This window comes from Enhydra lutris, unplaced genomic scaffold (genome assembly GCF_002288905.1).
Source record: "Enhydra lutris kenyoni isolate GAN:26980312 unplaced genomic scaffold, ASM228890v2 scaffoldscaffold3, whole genome shotgun sequence".
NCBI classification, from domain to species: Eukaryota; Metazoa; Chordata; class Mammalia; order Carnivora; family Mustelidae; genus Enhydra; species Enhydra lutris.
The window spans coordinates 40,186,736-40,211,146 of NW_019154087.1; the positions used below are offsets into that span (position 1 = coordinate 40,186,736).

General features: G+C 40.0%; 2 protein-coding genes across 5 annotated transcripts in view; one reads left to right on the plus strand and one right to left on the minus strand.

Moving 5' to 3' along the window:
- LOC111153353 (HECT and RLD domain containing E3 ubiquitin protein ligase 3) overlaps nt 1-24,411 on the minus strand; it is a 120,739-nt gene that overhangs the window by 1,793 nt on the left and 94,535 nt on the right. For all 4 annotated transcript variants that reach the window (XM_022512340.1, XM_022512366.1, XM_022512358.1 and 1 more), the window contains 2 exons: nt 2,254-2,437; nt 1,943-2,045 (listed from right to left, as the gene is read on the minus strand). In XM_022512340.1, coding sequence (XP_022368048.1) covers nt 1,943-2,045; nt 2,254-2,437 — 287 coding nt within the window. The remainder of the gene's footprint in view (nt 1-1,942; nt 2,046-2,253; nt 2,438-24,411) is intronic.
- Nucleotides 17,319-17,894, plus strand: LOC111153376 (nucleosome assembly protein 1 like 5). The gene has a single exon (XM_022512372.1). It carries the CDS (start codon nt 17,319-17,321, stop codon nt 17,892-17,894), a length of 576 nt encoding a protein of 191 aa, XP_022368080.1.

Genomic DNA, 24,411 nt, shown 5'->3' on the forward strand with positions numbered 1-24,411 from the left:
GAAAGGAGAGGATGGCATGACACCCTGTGGCTTGCATGAGAAGTACACTTCTAGGTGCCAATATGGATGGCATGAATATTCACCTACGCTTGTTCTTACAAAGCAAGAGATTGACTGCATTTCAATCCTGGGGGGGGGGGGGGCGGGTTATATGGATAAAAATTCTGTTTTTCATTAGTTCATTTCAGACCCTGATTATATACACATGGACCCAAATCATCCATCTAAATGAAAGATGCCCTAAAATGCCCTCAAATTAAAAATGGCCTCAAATGTATGTCCTCATAAATGTTAGGAGCTTTCACAAAATCAGAGAGGAAAGGAATTCCTGACATAGGTAAAGAGCTGATCTCAGAGGGAAGCCAGGAAGAAGACCATCATCTATGGGACTTCAAAGTCTCCTGTGGCCAAGGGTCTAGTGTGTATACGCCTCCTGAACTAGGGAATAGCCATTTGGTATCTGTTTGCTCCTTTTCCTAAATTTCTTAAACCAAAAGAGCAACAATGATGTTATATTAGACATTTCACTCTTGTAACACACTGTGACTTGGAAAAAAAAAAAAAAAAGAGAGAGAGAGAGAGAGAAAGAGGCCAACGCAGCTGTCTTTCCATGTTTTCTAGCAATATATAACCTCAGAGTTAAATTGCTGGAATTACTACAAACAAGTCATTGGTTAAGGAGCACTTTCAAAAAACCTATTACCTGAGGCTGTGGTATTAAACATTGTTGCCAATATCTACAGAGTTACTAAAAATTTCCACAAGTCTAATGATCTCTGAACAGAAAAAACTCTTTTAAGAAATCTCCATGGCTACGCTCCTCTTGGTTATTAGAGCCCTACAAGCTCCTTAACCTGTCATTTGACAAACCTTAACCTGTCATTTAACTTATAGGCCACTGTTCATAAGAGCCAATGGAACTAAGGAGAGGAGAAGCAGGGCTTTTTTTTTAAGCATTCTTGTATGAGCCTGCCCTCTTCCCCCCACTTCCTCTCATCCTCACTCGGTGGGAGCAGTAGAATCTGGGGGTACATCTTGCATTAATATTAAGATATGCTCATGCTTATAAAGCAAAAGGGACTTCCTTTCAAAGCATGTTGTTTTATTTTATATAAACAAAAACTGTATACTACTCACTAGCAAATTTCTGACCCCGATTATATACAGACACAAAGATTACAACTATTTTTGAAAGGCTGAATGTGTTGACATAAATTGGGCTTCATTCTCCTTTCCAAATGTATTACCCTTCTCAAATGTCCCCTAGCCAGTCACAAAGGACCATATCTTGTATGATTCCATTTATGTGAGATGTCCCAAACAGGCACATCCACAGAGCCAGAAAACAGATGGTAAGGGGGGCCGGGTGGGGTGACAGGTCAGGAGGAAATGGGGAATGACTGCTACTGAGTTCAAGGTATCTTTCTGAGGTGATGAACATGTTCTACAAATTGCTGACAGGATCAAATCTCTGTGAATATACTAAAAAATCACTGAATTATACACTTTAATTGGGTCGACTGTGTGCTCTGTGGATCATATCTCAATAAAGCTATTGTAAATCCTATCTCCCCAGTTACATCTGTAGGAGACACTGCAACATTTTCAAAAGCCTAGAGAGATAAGGGAAGTTAATCGAATTAGATTCTATCAACGTGATATTTCATAATACTCACATATAAGATAACTAATATTTTAAAAGCAACTGAAAATCAGCAAAATGCTTCTTTTCTTTCTTTCATGCAATACATCCTATTAGGCAACAAATAAGGAAGTACCACCTATGTTTGCCTGAGGTCTCATTAAGACAAGAAGTGGAAATATACTTCCCTCACTTACTCTTTTTCATTTACAAGACCTTGACCTGTGGGGTAGATCACCCTCCCACCACAGGCAACACTAACGCGTGGACAAGCACGGGGTTAACATGACTGATACTTACAGAGAAACTTCTTCTTCTTTTCCAATGGAAACTCATGAAATGTTTCCCAAAATAGTTTCACAGTGGGATGTGTGGCTGAGTAATCACCCTTGTAGATGGCAGTCTGCCCAAAAGAGACAAAGAAGAAGAATATTATAGAGGACATACATTTGTGCACCATTTGCAGTGGAGAGGAGGAAATAACCACCGAGATTAGGAGGCCTCCAATGCCCCCTCAACCACAGACCACCTGGAAAGAGACCAGGCTCTGGGCCCACGTGGCAGGCCACAGCTGCTTCCTTGGAGGTAAAGACAGTACTGTCCATACTCACCTCTTCGAGTTCCTGCCAGTTGTAGTTGCTGTTCCCCACCATCATAGCCCGCAGCTCAGAAGGCTGGAAGAGCTCAAGCACCTTGCCACCACACACCTTCAGGAAGCCACTGGAGAAGGCTGTGTACCATTCGTGAACTGAGATTTGGAAGACGTAATTCACGTAAGCATCCACGAACTCCTGCCTGCCAGAAGCCCAAAGAAACAGAATATGGTTAGCCCGAAATCTTGTAGAAGTTCTGGGGTGGAGAGAGATGAAAACTGGGATTTCATCAAACTCTCACACCAGGAGGCATCCCGGAGGTTACCAGCCAGCCCGAGGATTCCTCCAGTGTCTCAGGTGATCCGGGGGCAGGGAAGACTGGCGGGAAGTGGGGGAGGCCAGGAAGGTGGAACCATTTTACCTGAGGAGCTCGTTTTCATCTTGCTTACTGTCCTCCTTAAAATTTAGTTTGGAAAAAAAATACAGACTTTTTCTGCTTTAAAGAAAAAGTCTGAGATAACGATTCTAGGCTGCTTCCCTTCTCTTCAGAAATGAGCAAAGTTAAACCATGTGCTACTGGAATCCTCACCTATTCTAAAAGGTAATTTCCTAACTCCTTTCTGGAAAGGACTGTCTTATACAATGGGCTCCAGCTCATTAATAATCAGTCAAATGCAAATTAAGACAGTGATTTCCTGCAAGTCGGACTCACAGCAAGCCAGCTTCCTGGGCTGCTTACTGTAGATAAGGGGCTGGTTTCCTGGGCACGTGTCTGCAGGCTGCAGGTCAGAGTTCTATTTGTATACACAATCTGGCCATCGTCGGTATGCATTCAGTCTCCCCTAGTGGGAAATGTCAACTGTGAACTGAGATGTAAACATCTGGGAGAATAAGTTGCCAACATTTGGAAAAAGCTGAAACTGTAAATACCCTTTAACTGAGCTACTCCCCTACCAGGGGGCAGCCCAGAGAGAGTGCACAAGACAAATACACAGATGTTCACCGCAGCATTTTCTTGTAATATAGAGAATTGGAAGACACAAAACTAAATATCCATTAATATGAGAATGGACCAAAAAAAAGATGGTATGGTCATAAGATAGGAACCATAAAGCACAGCATTTTGATGGAGTTAACTAGGCCATATTTATCCAAATGAACAGAATCTCAAGATCAGTGTTTGAGTGAAACCCAAGTTTTTGATTGTTAAGTACACTATGACAGCATTTACATAAGTTGTTTTTTTAACATTTTTCTTTCCCTGCCATCAGTCCCGTCTTGAATCAATTAACTGCATCAGATGCAACCAAAGGACCAACTACTGACTGCTCAGTTAGTGGGATGGCACCACTCAGTGTTTTTTTTTTTTTTTTTTAACATTTGCAACAATACTAACTATAAGAGGTGGTGGCTCTGCTACTTACATCTTATGACCCTTGAGTAAATTATTTAATCTCTGTGCCTCAATCCCTTCATCTGTAAAATGGGAAAAATAAGAGTATATAACCCAAGGAACTGTTACAAAAAATAATGAGTTAATACATGTAAAGTTCTTAGAACCAAGGCTGCTTTGTAAATATTAGCAATGATTATTATATGGTTTAAGGCTATAAGATCTTGTTTATTATAAGTGTGAAATTATATATATGCTGTACGTAAGAAATGTGGGGTAATTTTTTAAAGTAAAAGCTATAATTAATTGGTCTTAATACACACATTATAAACATTTTACGGGAAATCGACTGACGATCAACTTCATCAGTGTTTTGCCAGTGTGAGAAAGGAAGGTGAAAGAGCGGGAAGGGAGTGACAGGATGTGCAGGAATCTCGGTCATTGTTTTATTACAAAATCTGAAGCAAACACCGTTTACTCTGGTTCATAGATACAAAGATGTCTGTCAGTTTAGCCTGTACCTTTCTGTATTTTTAAAATTTTTTCCTAAAAATTAAAACAATCTGACATTATGAAGACAGATTCCTTTCTACTTATCCTTCACTGTAGTATCGTGCTTCATACAACTACCCTTGAACGTCTTGGGTTTCCTCCAAGCAAACACTTCTTCCAGGACCACCATCCCTAACTAGCCACCAGGCATGTCATACAGCAGAGCAGTGAAGCAGACAGGGATTCAGATCCAGGCTCTGCCATGTCCTCTATGCTAACTACTAAGCCTCTCTTTTCTCATCTTTAAAATGGGGTGAATGTTCAGTTTTTTAAAATAAAAGCTACTAACACAGAAAGATTATTACACATCTTTACCACAGATTCTCAAAGTTTCTCACACCGCATCTGATGGACTACTTTCTCAAAACCCACTGGCTAAAACTAAGAGGACTTTCCTGGTACAACTGCCTCAGAGAATCACCATCAACACGATTTTTTTTTATTATAGATGGTGATGGTTAATTTTATGTGTCAACTTGCCTAGGCTACAGTAATCAGTTAACTTAGTCAAACACCAGTCAAGACAGTGCTGTGAAGGTATTTTTTAGATAGGATTAACATCTGTATCAGGAGATGTTGAGTAAAGCCGATCAGTCTTAATGAAGTGGGGGGCCCTCATCCAATCAGCTGAAGGCCTCAAAAGCCTGAGGTCCTCCACACCCTCTGAAGAGGAAAGATTCTGGCATCTACACTGCAGCCTCCATTCCTGCCAGAATTTTCAGACTACCAGCCTGCCAGCGAGCCTCACAATCACATGGGCAAATACCCAAGGATCGGTCTCTTTGTCCGTCTTTCTTTTCTCTATATATGTATGTATATACACACATATATGTGGCCTTGGAGCTGGGGCTGCACTGTTTTCCTGCCTACAGACTCTACCAGAAGCACCAGCCCTTCCTGAGCCTCCAGCCCGCCTGCCTTTGCACTAGAACTACAACCACTAGCTCTCCCGGTCTGCAGCCTGCTCACTGCAGCTCCCGGGCCTTGTCTGCCCACCCGTATGTACATGAAGTGTGCACACACTGCTCCCTACTGGTTCTGGTTCTCTGGAGAAGCCTGATATATCATTCAGATATCATCTAAATTGGGTATGGGTGAGCCTGGGAGTTTGATTAATCCTGAGGTAAAATTCTTCCACAGCTGTGAACCTGCATGGGGTGTGTGTGTGTGTGTGTGTGTGTGTGTGTGTGTGTGTAACTGTGTAAGTGTATATGCAAGTATATACATCTCCCACTGGCTCTGTTTCTCTGGAGAAGCCTAATACAGATTTTCATACCAGGAAGTGGGTACTATAATAGCAACTACCTATAAATGTAGAATGACTGTGGAATTGGGTAACGGGTAGAGGCTGTCAGAGTTTTGAGGCAGTTGATAGAAAAAGCCTAAACTGGGCGCCTGGGTGGCTCAGTGGGTTAAAGCCTCTGCCTTCGGCTCAGGTCATGATCCCAGAGTCCTGGGATCGAGCCCCGCATCGGGCTCTCTGCTCGGCGGGGAGCCTGCTTCCTCCTCTCTCTCTCTGCCTGCCTCTCTGCCTACTTGTGATTTCTGTCTGTCAAATAAATAAATAAAATCTTTAAAAAAAAAAAAAAAAAAAAAAAAAGAAAAAGCCTAAACTGCCTTGAAGAGACAGTTGATAGAAATGGCAAAGGAGATCCTGGTGAAGGCTGAGAATGAAAAGAGGAGAGCTGTAGAGAAAGCTTTTGTTGTCGGAAAATAAACATGCATCATAAGCAGAATTTGGCAAGAAATATGGATATTAAAATGCTTCTGGTGATGTCACAGATGGAAATGGGGAATATGTTATTTATTGGAAATTAGAAGAAAGGCAATCTTGTCATAAAGTGGCAATAAAGTCATAAACTTGGCCAAATTATGTTCTAGTGTTTTGGAGAATTTAAGCGATAAACCTGGATATTTGACTCAGGAGGTTGCCTAGCAAAGTACTGAAGGTGTGTGGTCTGGTTTCTTTGTACTGCTCAGAGTAAAATGAAAGAGGAAAGGGATAAATTGAAGGAGGAATTGTTAAGCAGAAAGGAATTAGAACTTCAAGGTTTGGAAAATTCTTAAGCCTGTCCAGATAACACCGTCTGGAAACAGGGCCAAGGGCATGGCTGAACCATGATTTGAAGAGATCAAGCATGTAGATTCAGGAATCCTACCAATCATCTCAGCAGAAGCTAGGAGTAGAAATGCGGTTATCCGAGAAAGATTTGTGGAGAACCCTCTTGTCTGATGACTTGGACCCCCAAGAACTGCCTGAGAAGCCAACAAAGTTATTTTTTTTTAAATTCAAGAATAGAAACACTGCCAGTTTGCACCAAAGAAGCAGAGCTGGACAAAATGAAGGAAGGCTACTGGACTCTGGGAGTCTACTGGTATGAAATGAGCCTACAGAACCAAATGGTTGCAAACGGGTGTTAGCTTTTAAGAAAAGGGAAAAATGGCCCCAAAGGCAAATCAGAGTCCAGTGAGCCTATCACTGCTGCCATGGGCATGGGTGGAGGAACCAGCCAGTAACTTCCCCTCCCGGAGCAAGATCGCCAGCCCAGTGGGCCAGAAGACACAGCCTAGACCTAAAGAGGATTATTCTCCAAGCCTCAAAATTTAGTGAAATATTCCCTGCTAGGTTTAAGACTTGCTTGGGACCTATGACCTCTTTTCTCCTGAAGTCTCCCTTTTAATAGGGAATGTCCATCCTATGCCTATGCCCATGATCGTATTTGTAAACAGATAAACTGTCTGGCTTCACAGCTGTAGAAGGATTGTACCTCAGGATTAATCAAACTCTGAGTCTCACCCATACCTGATTCAGATGATATTCACATGATATATTAGCCAAGGTTCTCCAGAGAAACAGAACCAGTAGGTGTATGTGCGTGTGTGTGCACATACATGTATATAAATGTGGGCAGACAAACTCTGAGATCTACAGTCAGCAAGCTGCAGAGCCAGGAGAGCCAATGGTGTCATTCTACTAGTGCAAAGGCAGGCAGGCTTGAGACTCAGGAAGGGTTGATGCTCCTGTTATAGTGTGTAGGGAGGAAAACACTGAGGTCCCAGCTTAAAGGCAGTCAGACAGGAGGACTACCTCTTACTCAGCCTTTTTGTTTTGTTCAGGGCTTCAACTGATGAGACCCACGCACACAAGGGACAGCAATCTGCTTTACTCAATTTCCCATTCAAATGTTAACCTCATCCACAGACACCCTAACAGACATAACCAGAGTAATATCCAACCAAATATCTGGGTACCCCATAGCCCAGCCAAGCTGACAACTAAAATTAAGCATCATGAATGAGACTTTGGACTTAGAGCTGATGCTGGAATAGGTTAAGACTTTGGGGGATGTTGGAATAGGGTGACTATATTTTATAGGTGAGAAGGACATGACTTTTGGGGATTGGAGGATAGAGTGTTATGAGTTGAACTGTGTCCCCCTAAAATTCATATATTGAAGTTCTAACCCCAGTACCTCAAAAGGTGACCTTATTTAGATACAGGATCTTTACAGAGGTAATCAAGTTAATATTAGGTCATCAGGCCGAGCCCTAATCCAACATGACTGGTGACCTTATAAGAAGGGAAAATTTGGACACAGAAACATGCACAGAGGGAAGACAATGCAAAGAGAGAAAAGGAGAAGATGGCCATCTGCAAGCCAAGGAGGGAAGCCTCAGAAGTAATCAACCTTACCAACACTTTGTTCTTGAATGGACACAAGAAATCATTAAGCCACTTACTGTGTGGAACATTGTTACATCAGCCCTAGCAAACTCATACAGAGACTCTAATCTCTATATGTCAATCACTATTGCTCTCAACACATTCTTTTCTTTTATATTGATCATTAACAGTTACAGAGTATATTAGGTGCTAGTCACAGCAATAAATTCTTAGATACACACTATCTTGGTAAATATGCAAAACTACGTTTGAGTGAATTGTATGAGAATTATGTCCCAATAAAAATAAATACACAAATTTTAAGACAACAGCTTTTTGAGACCAGAGATAAATTTTCAATTATTTTCCATTTCAAAAATTTTCAAGTAAATTGTCATTATTCCAATTTCAGAACTGAATCCAAGACAAACAGAAGCCAGATGTCTGAATACAGGTCTGTGCTCCCAATCACTTCACCTAAGTACCCTCTCTTTGTCCTGCCTTGATTCTTCCATTTCTAGTGTGACAGCTACATGCGAAATTACAATATGCAGAGATCAAGGTTTCACAACATGATAGCTCATTTACATTATTCACAATTCTGTGTTAACAGCAGTCCCAATTATATACTAGAGTCCATAAAGCCCACAAAATGAGACGTTTTAAATGAGGTGACATATTTTTTTTTTGCCTATATACAGTTTTATTTTGCTTAATCAAGAGAAGTTTTTCATTTAAAACTCCATTTTGTTGGAAGAGTATGAAAACTACCTTCAGGTTTTCCAAAGCCTAATTTAAGAGATATCTGTTAAGTGCCAAAAAGTCCTAAGATAAAATTTGACATACTGAAAATAACAGTAATGAAAAGATGATGGTGACATCCAACCATTAAAAAGATTGTCATTTCTTTTCCCATTTTTCTATTTCCCAGATTTAAACCTTCAGCACAAACTAAGCAGTACGCACCTTGTTACAGAATTTCTTTCCCATAATTGATCACTTATTTTTTTAATATAGTTTCTTTTTTTAACTGTGATTTTTTAAATTAACATATAATGTATAAAATGAGGTGACATTTTAAAACACATAAATTTGTAAGAGCAAGTACTATATCCATTGCCAATGGTTTTTAAAAGTCTGAATTCAAACTACAGTAAGGGTCTTTGAAAAAGTTTGCTAAGCTGATCCTGAAATTAGTATAGAAAGGTGAAATAACTAGAAGAGCCAAAACAATTTTTAAAAAAGAAATTACCTAATCTCATGACTTATTATAAAGTTACAGTTGTCAAGTGTAGTGTTGGTGAAAGGACAGACATATAAATCAATGCAACAGAATCAGAAAGCCCAGAAATAAACTCACACAAATATGCTCACTTAATTCTCAACAACTTTGCAAAAGCAATTCAACAGATAGTGTTTTCAATAAACAGTGCTGGATCAACACAATACCATATGCAAAGGGTATAATATCCATACGCCTCACACCATTATAAAAGCTAACTCAATAAGGACCATGGTCTAAAACTTAAAGTTATAAAACTTCTAGAAGAAAACATAGGGTGCTCACTTTGGCAGCACATGATACAGAGAAGATTAGCATGGCCCCTGTGCAAAGATGACACACAAATTTGTGAAGCATCCCATATTTTTCTTTCAATAGTTACTCTGATTGTAAATGTGCTAAATGCTCCAATCAAAAGACACAGGGTATCAGGTTAGATAAGAAAGCAAGACCCATTGATATTCTGTCTACAAGAGACTCCTTTTAAACCCAAAAGCACCTCCAGGTTGAAATGAGGGGGGTGGAGAACAATTTATCATGCTAAAAGACATCAAAAGGAAGCTGGAGTAGCAATCCTTATATCAGAAAAAGTAGGTTTTAAACCATAGACTAACAGAGATGAAGAGGGATACTAAATCATATTTAAAGGGTCTATCCAACAAGGAAATCTAACAATTGTAAATATTTATGCTCCTAACTTGGGAGCAGCCATATAAACCAATTAATAACAAAATTTAAGAAACACATTAATAATAATAATACAATAATATTTGGGGACTTTAACACCCCCCTCACTGCAATGGACAGATCATCTAAGCAGAAGATCAACAAGGAAACAAGGGCTTTGAATGACACACTGGACCAGATGGACTTCACAGATATATTCAGAGCATTCCATCCTAAAGCAAAAGAATACACATTCTTCTCTAATGCATATGGAATATTCTCCAGACAGATCACATGTGGGTCACAAATCAAGTCTCAACTGGTACCCAAAGACTGGGATCATTCCTTGCATATTTTCAGACCACAAAGCTTTGAAACTTGGACTCAATCACAAGAAAAAAGCTGGAAGGAACTCAAATACTTGGAGGCTAGAGAGCATCCTACTAAAGAATGAATGGGTCAACCAGGAAATTAAAGAAGAATTTAAAAAATTCATGGAAACAAATGAAAATGAAAACACAACTGTTCAAAACCTTTGGGACACAGCAAAGGTAGGCCTCAGAGGGAGATACATAACAATACAAGCCTTTCTCAAGAAACAAGAAATACAGAACGCAACCATACCTAAAGGAGCTGGAGAAAGAACAGCAAAAAGGCCCAAACCCAGCAGGAGATGAGAATTAATAAAGATTAGAGCAGAAATCAAAGAACTAGACACCAAAAGAACAGAAGAACAGATCAACAAAACTAGGAGCTAGTTCTTTGAAAGAACCAATAAGATCGATAAACCCTTGGCCAGATTTATCAAAAAGAAAAGAGAAAAGACGCAAATAAATAAAATCATGAATGAAAGAGGAGCGATCACAACCAACACCAAAGAAATACCAACAATTTTAAGAACATATTATGAGCAACTGTATGCCAACAAATTAGGCAATCTGAAAGAAATGGATGCAGTCCTACCAAACTGAAACAGGCAGAAACAGAAAACCTGAACAATTGCATAACCAGCAAAGAAATTGAAGCAGTAATCAAAAATCTCCCAACAAACAAGAGTCCAGGGCCAGGTGGCTTCCAAGGGGAATTCTACCAAACATTTAAAGAAAAATTAGTACCTATTCTCTGAAGCTGTTTCAAAAAATAGAAATGGAAAGAAAACTTCCAAACTCTTTCTATGAGGCCAGCATTACCTTCCTCCCAAAACCAGACAAAGACCCCACCAAAAAGGAGAATTATAGAGCAATATCCCTGATGAACATGGATGTAAAAATTCTCACCAAGATACTAGCCAATAGGATCCAACAGCACATTAAAAGGATTATTCACCACGACCAAGTCAGATTTATTCCTGGGCTGCAAGGGAAGTCAACCTTCACAAATCAATCAATGTGATATATCACATTAATAAAAGAAAGGACAAGAACCATATGATCCTCTCAATAGATGCAGAAAAAGCATTTGACAAAGTACAGTACCCTTTCTTGATTAAAATTCTGCACAGCATAGGGAAAGAAGGAACATACCCTCAGTATCATAAAAGCCATATATGAAAAGCCCACAGTGAAAATCATTCTCAACAGGGAAAAACTGAGAGCTTTTCCCCTAAGGTCAGGAACATGGCAGGAATGTCCACTATCACTACTGTTGTTCAACGTAGTACTAGAAGTCCTAGCCTCAGCAATCAGACAACAAAAAGAAATAAAAGCCATTCAAATTGGCAAAGAATTCAAACTGTCATTCTTCACAGATGACCTGATCTCTATGTGGAAAACCCAAAAGACACCATCCCAAAATTGCTACAACTCATACAGGAATTCAGCAAAGTGGTAGGATACCAAATCAATGCACAGAAATCAGTTGCATTTTTATACACTAACAATGAGACAGAAGAAAGCGAAATTAAGGAATTGACCCCATTTTATAGTTGCACCAAAAAGCGTAAGATACCCAGAAATAAACCTAACCAAAGAGGCAAAGAATCTCTATTCTGAAAACTATAAAACACTCATGAAAGAAACCGAGAAAGATACAAAGAAATGGAAAAATGTTCCATGCTCATGGATTAGAAGAACAAATATTGTGAAAATGTCTATGCTTCCCAGAACAATCTATAGGATCAATGCAATCCCTTCAAAATGCCATCAATATTTTTCTTAGAGCTGGAACAAATAATCCTAGAATTTGCATGGAACCAGAAAAGACCTGGAATAGCCAAAGGAATGTTGAAGAAGAAAAAAACCAAAGCTGGTGGCATCACAACACCAGACTTCAAGCTCTATTACAAAGCTGTAATCATCAAGACAGTATGATACTGGCACAAAAACAGACACATAGATCAATAGAACAGAATAGAGAGCCCAGAAATGGACCCTCAACTCTATGGTCCAAAAATCTTCAACAAAGCAGGAAGGAATATCCAATGGAAAACAGTCTCTTCAACAAATTGTATTGGGAAAATTGGACAGCCACATGCAGAAGGATGAAATGAATCATTTTCTTATACCATATACAAAAGTAAATTCAAAATGGATGAAAGACCTAAATGTGATATAGGAAACCAATAAAATCCTAGAAGAGAACACAGGAAGCAACCTCTGTGACCTTGGCTACAGCAGCTTCTGTCTAGACATGTCTCCAAAGGCAAGGAAAACAAAGGCAAAATGAGGCACTGGGACTTCTCAAGATAAAAAGCTTTTGCACAGCAAAGCAAAAGAAACAGTTGACAAGACCAAAAGACAACTGACAGAACGGGAGACAATTTTTGCAAGTGTTTGCTCAGATAAAGGGTTAGTATCCAAAATCTGTAGAGAACTTATCAAACTCAACACCCAAAGAACAAATAATCCAATCAAGAAATGGGCAGAAGACATGAACAGACATTTCTTCAAAGAAAACATCCAAATAGCCAACAGAAAAAATGCTCAACACAACTCAGCATCACCAGGGAAATACAAAATAAAACCACAACAAGATGCCACCACACGCCACTCAGAATGGCTAAAATTAACAACACCAGAAACAACAAATGTTGGAAAGGGGAAACCTCTTACACTGCTGGTAGGAATGCAGTGGTGTTGCAGCCACTCTGTAAAACAGTATAGCAGTTCCTCTAAAAGTTCAAAATAGAGCTACCCTATGACCCAGTAATTGCAGTACAAGGCATATACCCCAAAGATACAAATATAGTGATCCAAAGACACACCTGCACCCCAATGTTTATAGCAGCAATGTTCACAATAGCCAAACTATGGAAAGAGCTCATGTGTCCATCAACAGATGGATAGATTAAGAAGATGTGGGATACACACACACACACACAATGGAATACTACTCAGCCATCAAGAAAATGAAATCTTGCCATTTACAACAATGTGGATGGAACTAGGGGTGTTATGCTAACCAAAATAAGTCAATCAGAGGATGCCAATTATCATATGATTTCACTCATACGTGGAATTTAAGAAACAAAACAGAAGAGCACAGAGGAAGGGAGGGAAAAATAAAATAAGCTGAAATCAGACAGGGAGACAAACCATAAGAGACTCTTAATCATAGGAAACAAACTGAGGGTTGCTGGAGGGAAGGGAGGTGGGGGGATGGGGTAACAGATTGATGGGCATTAAGTAGGGCATGTGATATAAAGAGCACTGGGTGTTATATGCAATGATGAATCACTGAAGCCTACCTCTGAAACTTCTAATACATTATATGTTAATTAACTGAATTTAAACAAAAAATAAAAGAAAGAGGGATGCCTGTGTGGCTCAGTCCACTAAAGGGCTGCCTCAGGTCATGATCCCAAGGATCCTGGGATCAAGCCCTGCATCGGGCTCCCTGCTCAGCAGAGAGCCTGCTTCTCCCTCTCCCTCTGCCCACCACTCTACTTGTGTGCGTGCTCTCTCTCTCTCCTTCTGTCAAATAAATAAAATCTATTAAAAAAAAAAGAAAGAAAGAAAACATAGGAACAAATCTTTACGGTCTTGGATTTAGCAAAGATCTCTTAAACATGACACCAAAAACCCAATCCATAAAAGAAAAAAAAATTATCAAAATTTTAAATTTCTGTTTTTTTAAGAAAAAGACAGCCATAGACTAGAAGAAAGTATTTCACAAGGACTTATATCTAGAATATATAAAACCAATTAAAAATAAGAAAACAAAAAAACTCAGAAAGTGGGCAAAAGATATCAACTGACACTGCATCAAAGAACATCTATGAATGACACATACATACATTGGCAGATACTCTACATCATTAGCCATTAAGGTTACCACACACACCTATTAGATTGGAGGGGTGAGGGGAGAAGCCCAATGATACCAAATGCTGTTGACAATGTAGAGTAATTTAACTCATACCCTGTGGTGTGAAAGCAAAATGGTATAGTCACTTTGGAAAACTGTGGAACTTTCTTAAAAAGTTAAATATACATTTACCATATGACCAAACAGGTCTACTTCTAGGTACATAACCAGGAGAAATAAAAACTTATATTCACTGTAGCATTTTTTGGTAATCACAAAAAATGAGAAACAACTAAAGGGGAATATTACTCAGTAATGAAAAGGAACAAACTACTAGTGTACACAACATCATGGATGAATCTCAAATGCATTATGCCATGTGAAAAAGGCCAGACTCAAAACTCTACACATATACGCTTCCGTTTCTGGACATTCTGGAAAAAAAAAATTTTAGAGATGGGCCCGTGATCACCAGGGCTGGACTGTAAGGGAAGGCCTATGAAGGTGTTTTTTGGGATGATGTTACTGTTCTACATCTCAATTAGTGTAGTGTTTACATCACTGTATTTGCCAAAGCAAAGTGAATTTTATTACACATCAATTAATACAATTAAATTATCTTTTTATTATACAAAAAATATATCTATTATATTGTGAATTATATCTCAAAAGAACAGAACATTTGAAAAAAGTAGCCTGCTTAACACTAAATTTTAAGTTTTTTAAAGACAGCAACATAAACATCCTGAAAGATGAACGCATCCTATTTGTTTCAAGCAAGTCAAATATGTCAAATGGATTTTATTAAAATTTGGGCTGTCACAACCTCTACACTATAGGCATTAGAAAGCCCCATTTCTGCCTCTGATTCTGCCAATCAAGTAATACATATGGTAACAAAATATTTATTTCGCTTTATTTTTCTGCTTCTAAGTTCCTTATCTTTAAAATGTCAAAAACATTCCTAACCTCAAGGTACCTGCAACCATCAAGAGATGATAAATGGAATAGACAGGCTAGGAGTGCTAACAAGACGGACTCCATCTTCGGCCCTCCATCTGTTCATGTTTGCTGTGACCACTCTTGGTGCTACATGTTTTAGGGCCCTTGGAAATTAATATATATATACCCTAGAATTCCCCACCAAGGCCCAGACTGGGGAGGCCTGCTTTGGCCTCCCATGAATCTGTTAGAGGTAAAATGGTCTTTCCCCTTCCTAATGCACTGCTAGTATCACAAGATCAAATTAAAGCTTAGCTAGCACTTAGTTGCCTGCAAGCCCTTTGAGGTGTATGTAAACCCTTCAGTCTCACCACAGTGCCCTTCTGTGCATCTCCTCACTCCAGAATCTGGGCACGAAGGTCTGGATTTTGTGGAGAGTAACTCTGCAACTACCATGGCTTGTCCTCTGCCTGATCCCCCTACCAGTAAGTCACCCTGTATAAAACCCTGTGTCAACTGTTTGAAGTAGTCTGCTTCATTTTCTGATCTCAACGTGCCTTCTTAGTTTGGGAGATCACCTTCTAACAATCGGTGATATCTAGAATATGTATAGTGTCAGCCAACTAAATAGAGATGTGTTATCACATTATATTCCGGCAGAGCTAAAACTAAAATACCAGTCTTAACAATAAAACCCAGTCGCTATAAATGGTAACAGAAAAGGGAAAGTAAATTATCTGCAGCAGAATTAAGAAAGTAAAATAGAAAACAAGAATCACAAATACATAAACAAAAAAACCTAGAATGTTTGCTATTTGGAATATATCAGGCATTTTGTAAATGGTTCCTTTCTTTGGGGAAGGGCACTAAAATGTCCTTTTAAAAGGGAATATTATTGCAGGTTATTCTTGCATATTAATGAATGTCGTTTGTAAAAAAAAAAAAACACTGAAACACATTAAGTGCTTGCTATGTGTCAGCACTAAGTGCTTTACATATTATTAGATAATTTAATATTCTTAAAAACCATAAGATAACACCAAATGTACTTGGGGAAGTAATTTCTTAACATTCATATGCTTGATGGAAGAGCTTCAGCAAGTCCCAATATAGTGAAAGACAAACATTTGAATCAATAACACTGAATTTGAAAACATTCCTAAGGAATCCCTGGAAGGATCATGTCTTCTTCCATACCTAAAATATAAGCCCTCATCCTTATTCAAGAAGCTATCATTGGGTCTTACAAGCAAGATAAGGAAGTAAAATAAAACGAGGACTCACTTTGCTATTAAAGGAGGAGATTTCTCTTTTTTTAAGACCTTTTTCTTTTTCTTTCTTTTTTAAATGTTCTCAGATACAAATCACCAGCAAGACCACAAAGCAGATGCTGAACTGTGGAGTGCCTTGGAGGCCCATGTCTGTGAGCACACAGGAGTGTCTCTGTGTCCCCAGTGAACAGCGCTCCATGCTTTAACATGGAGAAGACACGGCCCTTGCCCTGGACCCCAGGCATTAGAAGGACTTGCTTTTCTTCCGCCTGCCTCCAGCTTTATTCCTGTCCACAGGCCAAAGATTCTGAGGGACCTTCTAAAACATACTCCAGAATACCAAGGGTCCTGAGATTTCCTATCCAAATGGCTCCAAAACTGCTCTGAGGTCCTTCTTGCTAAGAGAGCTTAGCCCGCATACATATGCCGCTAAGCCAAGGAATGACCAACGAGGGCTGCTGAGTGGGCATGTGGACCTACAAGCGGCCCTCTCCACACATGTGCACCCAGCTCTCCCATGCCCTCGCTTTCTGGAAAGGAATTCGCAGGAATCGGAGAGGTGACAAAGCCGACTCCACAAGAGTAAGGCAGCGACACCAGACCAACGCCTGCATGGGTCATGCAGACAAAGGCCAAGACAGATGCACTGACCGCTGTACAGAAGGACCGGAGTGGGCTAGAGGAGCAAACTGAAAAAGGCTGAGGCCATCCGAGCAGTTCCTAAGAAGGGGCCTTGCACACCTGCTGCCATTCCCAGCCCAGCTTTATGGACAGGTATGTGGGCGGATGGGGGGCAGGGTATCCAAGACACCGGTTTTGACGTCAGCTGCAGTGCTAGGGAGATGGCAGGGTAGCAACAGGGGGAAGCTGGCGCAGTGTGGGGGGCAAGGCCGTCAGCTGATTGCAGGGAGCCAGTCAAGGGCTGGCGAGAAAAGGGCGGGGCCACGGCCGACGTCACTGCCGCGGCCGACGTCACCGCCACTTGCCGCATCCGCAAGATCTCTCTGGTGCAGCTCGGGTGCAGGTCTCTGCGGGAGCCACCCTAGACCTCTGCAGCTTCCCCGTATCATGGCTGACTCGGAAAACCAGGGGCCCGCGGAGCCAAGCCAGGCGGCAGCGGCGGCAGCGGAGGCGGCCGCGGCGGCAGAGGAGGTAATGGCGGAAGGCGGTGCGCAGGGGGGAGACTCTGACAGCGCGGCTGGTGACTCCGACAGCGCGGCGGGTCAGACCGTGGAGGAGCCCCAGACCCCCGCGGAGAATGCACCAAAGCCTAAAAATGACTTTATCGAGAGCCTGCCTAATTCGGTGAAATGCCGAGTCCTGGCCCTCAAAAAGCTGCAGAAGCGATGCGATAAGATAGAAGCCAAATTTGATAAGGAATTTCAGGCTCTGGAAAAAAAGTATAACGACATCTATAAGCCCCTACTTGCCAAGATCCAGGAGCTCACCGGTGAGATGGAGGGGTGTGCATGGACCTTGGAGGGGGAGGAGGAGGACGATGACGAGGAAGAGTACGAGGATGAGGAAGAGGGGGAGGAGGAGGAGGAGGAGGAGGAGGAAGCTGCGGCAGAGGCTGCTGCGGAGGCGGCGGCGGCCAAAGATGAGGGTCCCCACTCTGCAGTGCCTCATGACGCCAAGAAATAAGCGGGGGCAGAGATTGAGGAGGAGAATGACGACGAAAACAAAATCACTATTTTTTTCCCCCAATATTGGTGGACTTAATAAGGCTCAGGTTTGGGACCAAAATACAATGTAAATCAATTCTGGTGTTCCTACCTAAAATTATAGTAAATTGAAGCAATCAGATCCTGGCCAGCCCGTTTCAAATTTTTCATTTTGAACACAATAAATATATCAAAATGTGTTGAAGAAAACAAGTTATATTAAAAATGATTTTTTTCATGATCTCTTCTGCACGGACTGCAATTGAGAGTTATTAAGGGTGTCAAGTAGATGTGAAGTAAAGAATGTCACTTTGAAACCTATTCATTCCACTGTCATCACACTACACACAGAACACCCAGACCAAGACTGAACATGTTCTCAACGCTTAACTCTTCAGTTTCTTTAGTCCGGACATTTTCCAGTGCAGAAAAAACAGAACCCAGAAGAATTTCATCTTTAAGACTTTGCTTTTGTAACCTATCAGCTTTACACTTTGGAGAAGAGTGATGGAATCCTGGAAGCCTGTGATGGAGATCATGACAGTACTGTTTAATGAGGCCTGGAAGACTGCCACTTCAAATTCTAAAGAATGTTCTGAATATTTGAGTTTAGACAAGCAACATGGTTCTGAGAAGGAGGGTGTATAACCTGTATAATACTGTCAACATATGTGTTCGTTATTTACAGTCTCATGTTTATGTGTTTTCTTGGTAGTGTCTATTTACAAAGGTGTAAAAACAAACAAAAAACAAATGTTTAAGTATTAAATCCCTTTACCTAGCATTCTAGAAATATTAATTTACTTGAAAAGATGTAGAATGTAGCAAATCCTGTAAAGCATGTATTCAGTGTTATGTAGTTTGATCCTTGTGAAGTCGTCTTTGTCATGTAGCTTTTAGAATGTAGCTGTGAAAATTATCAGAACTCTTCAATGAAGCTAATGTTTGGAAAAAATAAATACTTGAAGAACCAATCCAAGTGTGTGTCCCCACCCCCAGCTCAGAAGTAGAAGGGTTTAAGTTTGCTTGTATTAGCTGTGCCTTCATTATTTTGCTATGTAAATGTGACATATTAAATTAAAAAATGGTGCATATTCAAATTGTACTGATTGAGGACAGACTGGTATACAGTTAAGGATTTTCAGGAAGGACACATTAAATGTAAAGACTCTTAGCTTCTTTGTGGGTTTTGAATTTTGTGTGACTCAGTGATCTATAAAGAAACATAAAGTTGTTTACCACTGTAGTGTTAATAAAACAGTATTTTCAAAAAACAAAAGGACTCAAATACTCTGCCTTCTTGCAATTAAATCCCAGCTCTGTCCCTATAAGCAATGAACCTTAGGCAATTCAGTTGGTCTGTTTCAGTTTCTCCTTCTATAAAAGGGAAAGTAACAGCCCCTTCCTCACAATTATGGCGAACAGGTCAGTTAATACACAAAGTACAGGATAGTGTCTGACACACAGTGCTCAAGAAATTTCAGCTATTATTTTATTATTTTTTTATTACATGAAACAAAGATACTGATTGGAAATTCAATCCTCCTTCCCTTCCCAGGTACAAAAGAGGGGGGATGGACATCATTATATTCTTAAGTTTATGATTCCTCATCAGAGAAGAATGTCATCTTTAATTTAGGAACAGGAAATTCAATAACCTAGCTCATTTTGGTTTCCTCAGTATAAAATCAGATTTTGATTTCCTCCCAGAAGAGATAAAAGACTTTCAATGTGATATTATGCATATCCAAAAAAAGGCTACTTCAAGTTTATACCTGGGCATCCTGAATGAAGCAAAAGAATTTAAAATTAAAGACCCCACCCTTAAAAATTAAAAACTCAGACGCATTTTCTTCCATTTCTCTTAAGGGTTAAAATTATGCAGAAGTGAAATTATGCTGCTTCACCTTAAGGACCAGCCGGCAGTGCCGACCTGCTGCTTACTCTAATAGCAGAGTTAGACCCTAATGTACTATTAATCATCATTGGGGCCAGGCAACCAAAAGGGAAAATCAAAATAACGTATTACATAAGAAGTCAATGATTATCGTAATCATAGGATTATCTTCATGGAAGCAAAAACTAATAGAATTCAATATTTCTTATCTCTAGGAATAAGAGACTCCTTTAATATCCTTCTAGGTCTATCTAGTAAAGAAGCAAAAATGAATAAAACAAATAAGGTGTGTAATTATTAGGGAAACATTTTTTTGCAGGCAGATAATTATATATAGAAAACCCAAGAGAATCAACTGAAAATTATTGAATAAATCTGAGCATCTGACCAGTTGCCAGATAAATATACAAAAACCATTAACTATTTCTAGGTACCAATAATGGTCAAAACACATGGAAAGACTTTGACAATAGAAATAAGAAATCAAAATATTAAAAAACCTCTAATAAAAAATATGTGTAATCTATGTGAAAAGGAAAAACAAAATCAGAAATTAAAACAGGCCTTTGGATGGTAAGACTAAATACCACAAAAGTGTTAATTCTTCCCAAATTAACCTTTAATTTATCACACTTCAAATCAAAACCCAAACTGGATATAACTAATCTAATGTCCCCCTGTAAGAATAGCTAAGGAAACTAGCAATATGGGAATAATTCAGATTTCTACCTTAGAATACAGACCTCCCCCCACCTGAAATTTCTTTAAGTGAAGAGAGTACATTATGTATTTATCAATTACTGGATAGGGAAAGGCTGAGATTGGTGATATAAGACCAAAAGAAATAATCAACAGACAGGACAACACAGAAATTAATACATTACAGAGATTTAAACACAAGCACCCCACATTTTCAAAAGCAAACAACTGGAAATATAATTTACAATAAATAACAAATGGCAAAGGGTTTAGTGGTCTTAATAAAGAGTTCCCACAAACCATATGAAAATCATTTAGTCCCAATACAGAAAGACATAAAGGATACCAACAGACTACTTTAAAAACAAGAAATACTATAGCCCTGTCTAGGGCAGAAAGACATGTCCTGAGAGGGCATCACTAGGGCTCGGTGAGGTCTGGGAACACAGGCATTCCCAGCCGAGTGCTCTGACCAGCCATCTTCCTTCCACTTAGGGCAAGTCTTTAACTGTGGGGTTTTCTAGCTACCAATCACACCACTGTTGGCCACATTTCCCAGGACACGGGGATGCTTATGGATGCCCTTCACAATGTCAGGCCGTCTCCACTGTTTCCTAACTGGCTTGATCTTTACCTCTGTTTCCTGCCCTGCTTATGTGATTGTTCCTCAGGCAGCCATAAAACCTGCATGTTAACATCTAACAGGATACCCTGCCTTCAAGGTGGGTCAAACACTATCACTCAGTGTTAATCCATTAGATGCTCAAATTTGTCAGCAATGTACAAAATAACTGGCGGGAAGAAGAGCAGTATGCATTACACAATCAGTTCGGTCTCTGAGAGCATTACACAGGAAAGTGTCGCATCCCGACGCTCACTGCCAAAGCATGACACAGCAGTTCTCCCTGCCTGAGAGTTCACACTCAAGGCAGACACAGACACATTTGCACATGCATACACAGGTACACAAGCACTTTTTATTGAAGAGAAATTCACAGAACATAAAATTAACCATTTAAATGAACAATTCAGTGGCATTTAGTACATTCACAATATTGTCCATTTCTATCTAATTCACAGAAAAATGCACCAAAGCTGTGTAGAATATGCAAAGTAGCCGAGGTGTGTAAGAAATGCAAAATTTTACAAGTGCAACAGAATTTATTACTTGTTTTCTTTAAGAGAATACTTAGTGCTTATAAGGATTAGGTAAAATGAGTACTCTCATACACTGATGATAATATGCAAGTTGATATATAATTCATTAGTGAAATCAATTCAGCAACAACATCTATCAACCAATTGAAAATGACATACACTAATTCAATTTCACCCTTGGGATCTTATTAAAAAGCAATTTTAAAGGCAAAGCAAGCTTTAGACAAAAGATACTTGACAGGTCTTACTAAAAATAAAGGAAGAGGGGAGAGAAACAAAAGAGAACTTAGAAGCCAAATACCCCGGAGCGAGAGAGTAGAACACACACGTCCACATGGCAGACTGTGTAGTCATTAATAAGGGTGTCCCTGAGGGCTTTGTAATAACATGGTAAATATAAGGGCTGTCTCAAGCAAAGTTTAAAAATTCAGACATATAATTTTATACATTCACAGTATATTTTTAACTGTGCCAATCTTGTTTTTTAAAAACCCCATAGCGTGCCTGAAAGGAAAACTGCAAACTTCTAAGTCATGTCTCTTCCTGGGTTGGGGAGGGGACTCAAGTCCTGGTCTTAGCCTTGAAGGGGCAGGTGCGGACCTTCACGGAGCACAAGCTCTCATCTCACTCCCAATGCCTGGCTTTGAATCCTACACTTCTAGCTATGTCACCCTGAACAAGTAAGTTATGCCTCTCTGTGGCCCAGTTTCTGCATCTGTAAAGTGGGGAGGATTACATGTGAAGTACTTAGACAAATGTAAGCACTCAAGAAATGTGACTGGCATTTTAGTCATCTGCCATCCTAAAACAGCCCAATGCAAATACGAGACAGATCTTAAAGATTATACCAATAGATTATCTCAAGACATCAACTCACGTCTGTCAGCAGTCCTAACTTCAGGAGATCTTAAGGAACCAGGTATCTGTCATGTAGGATTTTTTCCTCAGGTTCTCACTATGGAATCTGGGTGCCCTTTGGAGCACTTACGTTAAGCCTCGCACTCCTTACTGGATGATCTTTTTTCTTTTTTAAGGTACTTTTCTTCTTCTTTTTTTTTTTAAGATTTTATTTATTTGACAGAAAGGGAGATCACAAGTAGGCAGAGAGGCAGGCAGAGTGAGAGGGGGAAGCAGGCTCCCCGCTGAGCAGAGAGCCCGATGTGGGGCTCCATCTCAAGACCCTGAGATCATGACCTGAACAGAAGGCAGTGGCTTAAACCACTGAGCCACTGAGGTGCCCCACTGGGTGATCTTTTTACTGTTTTTCCATCCCTTTCTTAACATGGGAGAAATGGGAGAACACATCAATTTTATTTAATTTGACTACATTAAATTAAGGTCAATTTGGGGAAACCTAGAATGACACGTGGATTTTTCATTAATAGTAATAACACCATGTTAGAGAGGATGAGAAGTACTTAACCATGAGGAGTCGTTATTCAGAAGTGATTACCAGCTGTGGCAAGAGCTGGCTATGATGCAGCCCCCAGCCATCACCTATGGATGTTCTTTTACTTGGATGCTTGTAACTCATTTGACTATCTGCAGCTCTTGTTCAAGGATAGGATGCAATCTTAAGACCAAATGAAATATAATAAATTATGGATAAAGAATTGCTATCTTTCTGGCATTTTCCTCTAGGGCAGTGGTGACAGCAAATACCTTACTGTTAACTCAGCAAATAACTTTCTGTTAAGATGCTGCTTATTGTTAAGCAGTATCTGTATATTCAACTGCCTACAAGTTAAAATCCAGCAGGCATTATTCTTATCTTTCTTTCATCAAGTTTTCTTAAAAAAAAAAAAAGATTTTAGTTATTTATTTGACAAAGGGAGACACAGAAAGAGAGGGAACATAAACAGGGGGAGTGGAAGGGGCACCTGAGTGGCTCAGTGGGTTAAGCCTCTGCCTTAGGCTCAGGTCATGGTCCCAGGGTCCTGGGATAGAGCCCCACATCGGGCTCTCTGCTCAGCAAGGAGCCCGCTTCCCCCTCTCTCTGCCTACTTGTGATCTCTGTCTGCCAAATAAATAAATAAAATCTTAAAAAAAAAAAAAAAAAACAGGGAGAGTGGGAGAGGAAGAAGCAGACCCAATGCAGGACTCAATCCCAGGACCCTGGGATCATGACCTGAGCTGAAGAAAAACGCTTAACCAAAGGAGTCACCCAGGCACCTCTCATCTAGTTTTCTTAGACCCATCTAAGAAATACCCAAAAAGGACCCCCACCCCCAGTGACAAGATTATGACATATACTAGACAAAAGGGAAAAGGAGCTGCAATGATTCATCTTTCACAGTTGTATGCAACATTTCTTACCAGGATCTCAGTAAGCTTTGCTGATAAGATTTTTGCTTTTGCAGCATAAAAGAAAAAGAAGAGAGATTCACTTATATCTTCCTAGTCGTCCTTCATCATGACAGTGATACTAAACAATGTGGCAGTAACCACACGAGGTTCTCAGAAGCTTCTCCAGTAGATAACTGTGTGACAGAAATAAGGTCTGCCTCCTGTCACAAGTACAAAGGCATGCACAACAGTGCCGAAAACAGCATGGATGAGTTCACTGTGTGCTCAACGAGTGCTAGTGACCCAGAAAAGTCAAAACATAAACTTCACCAAAGATAGAAGCTGTTCCACATGCTAATCTCAAACACAGAGTGCTGGCAATCAAAACGGGAGCCCGCTACCCTCTGCCTGGCAAGTTTTAAAACTACAACACTCTCTATTGTACAAAGACTTGAAA

Coding starts and splice junctions, on each gene's coding strand:
- LOC111153376 (XM_022512372.1), top strand. CDS start 17,319: ATGGCTGACTCGGAAAACCAGGGGCCCGCGGAGCCAAGCCAGGCGGCA.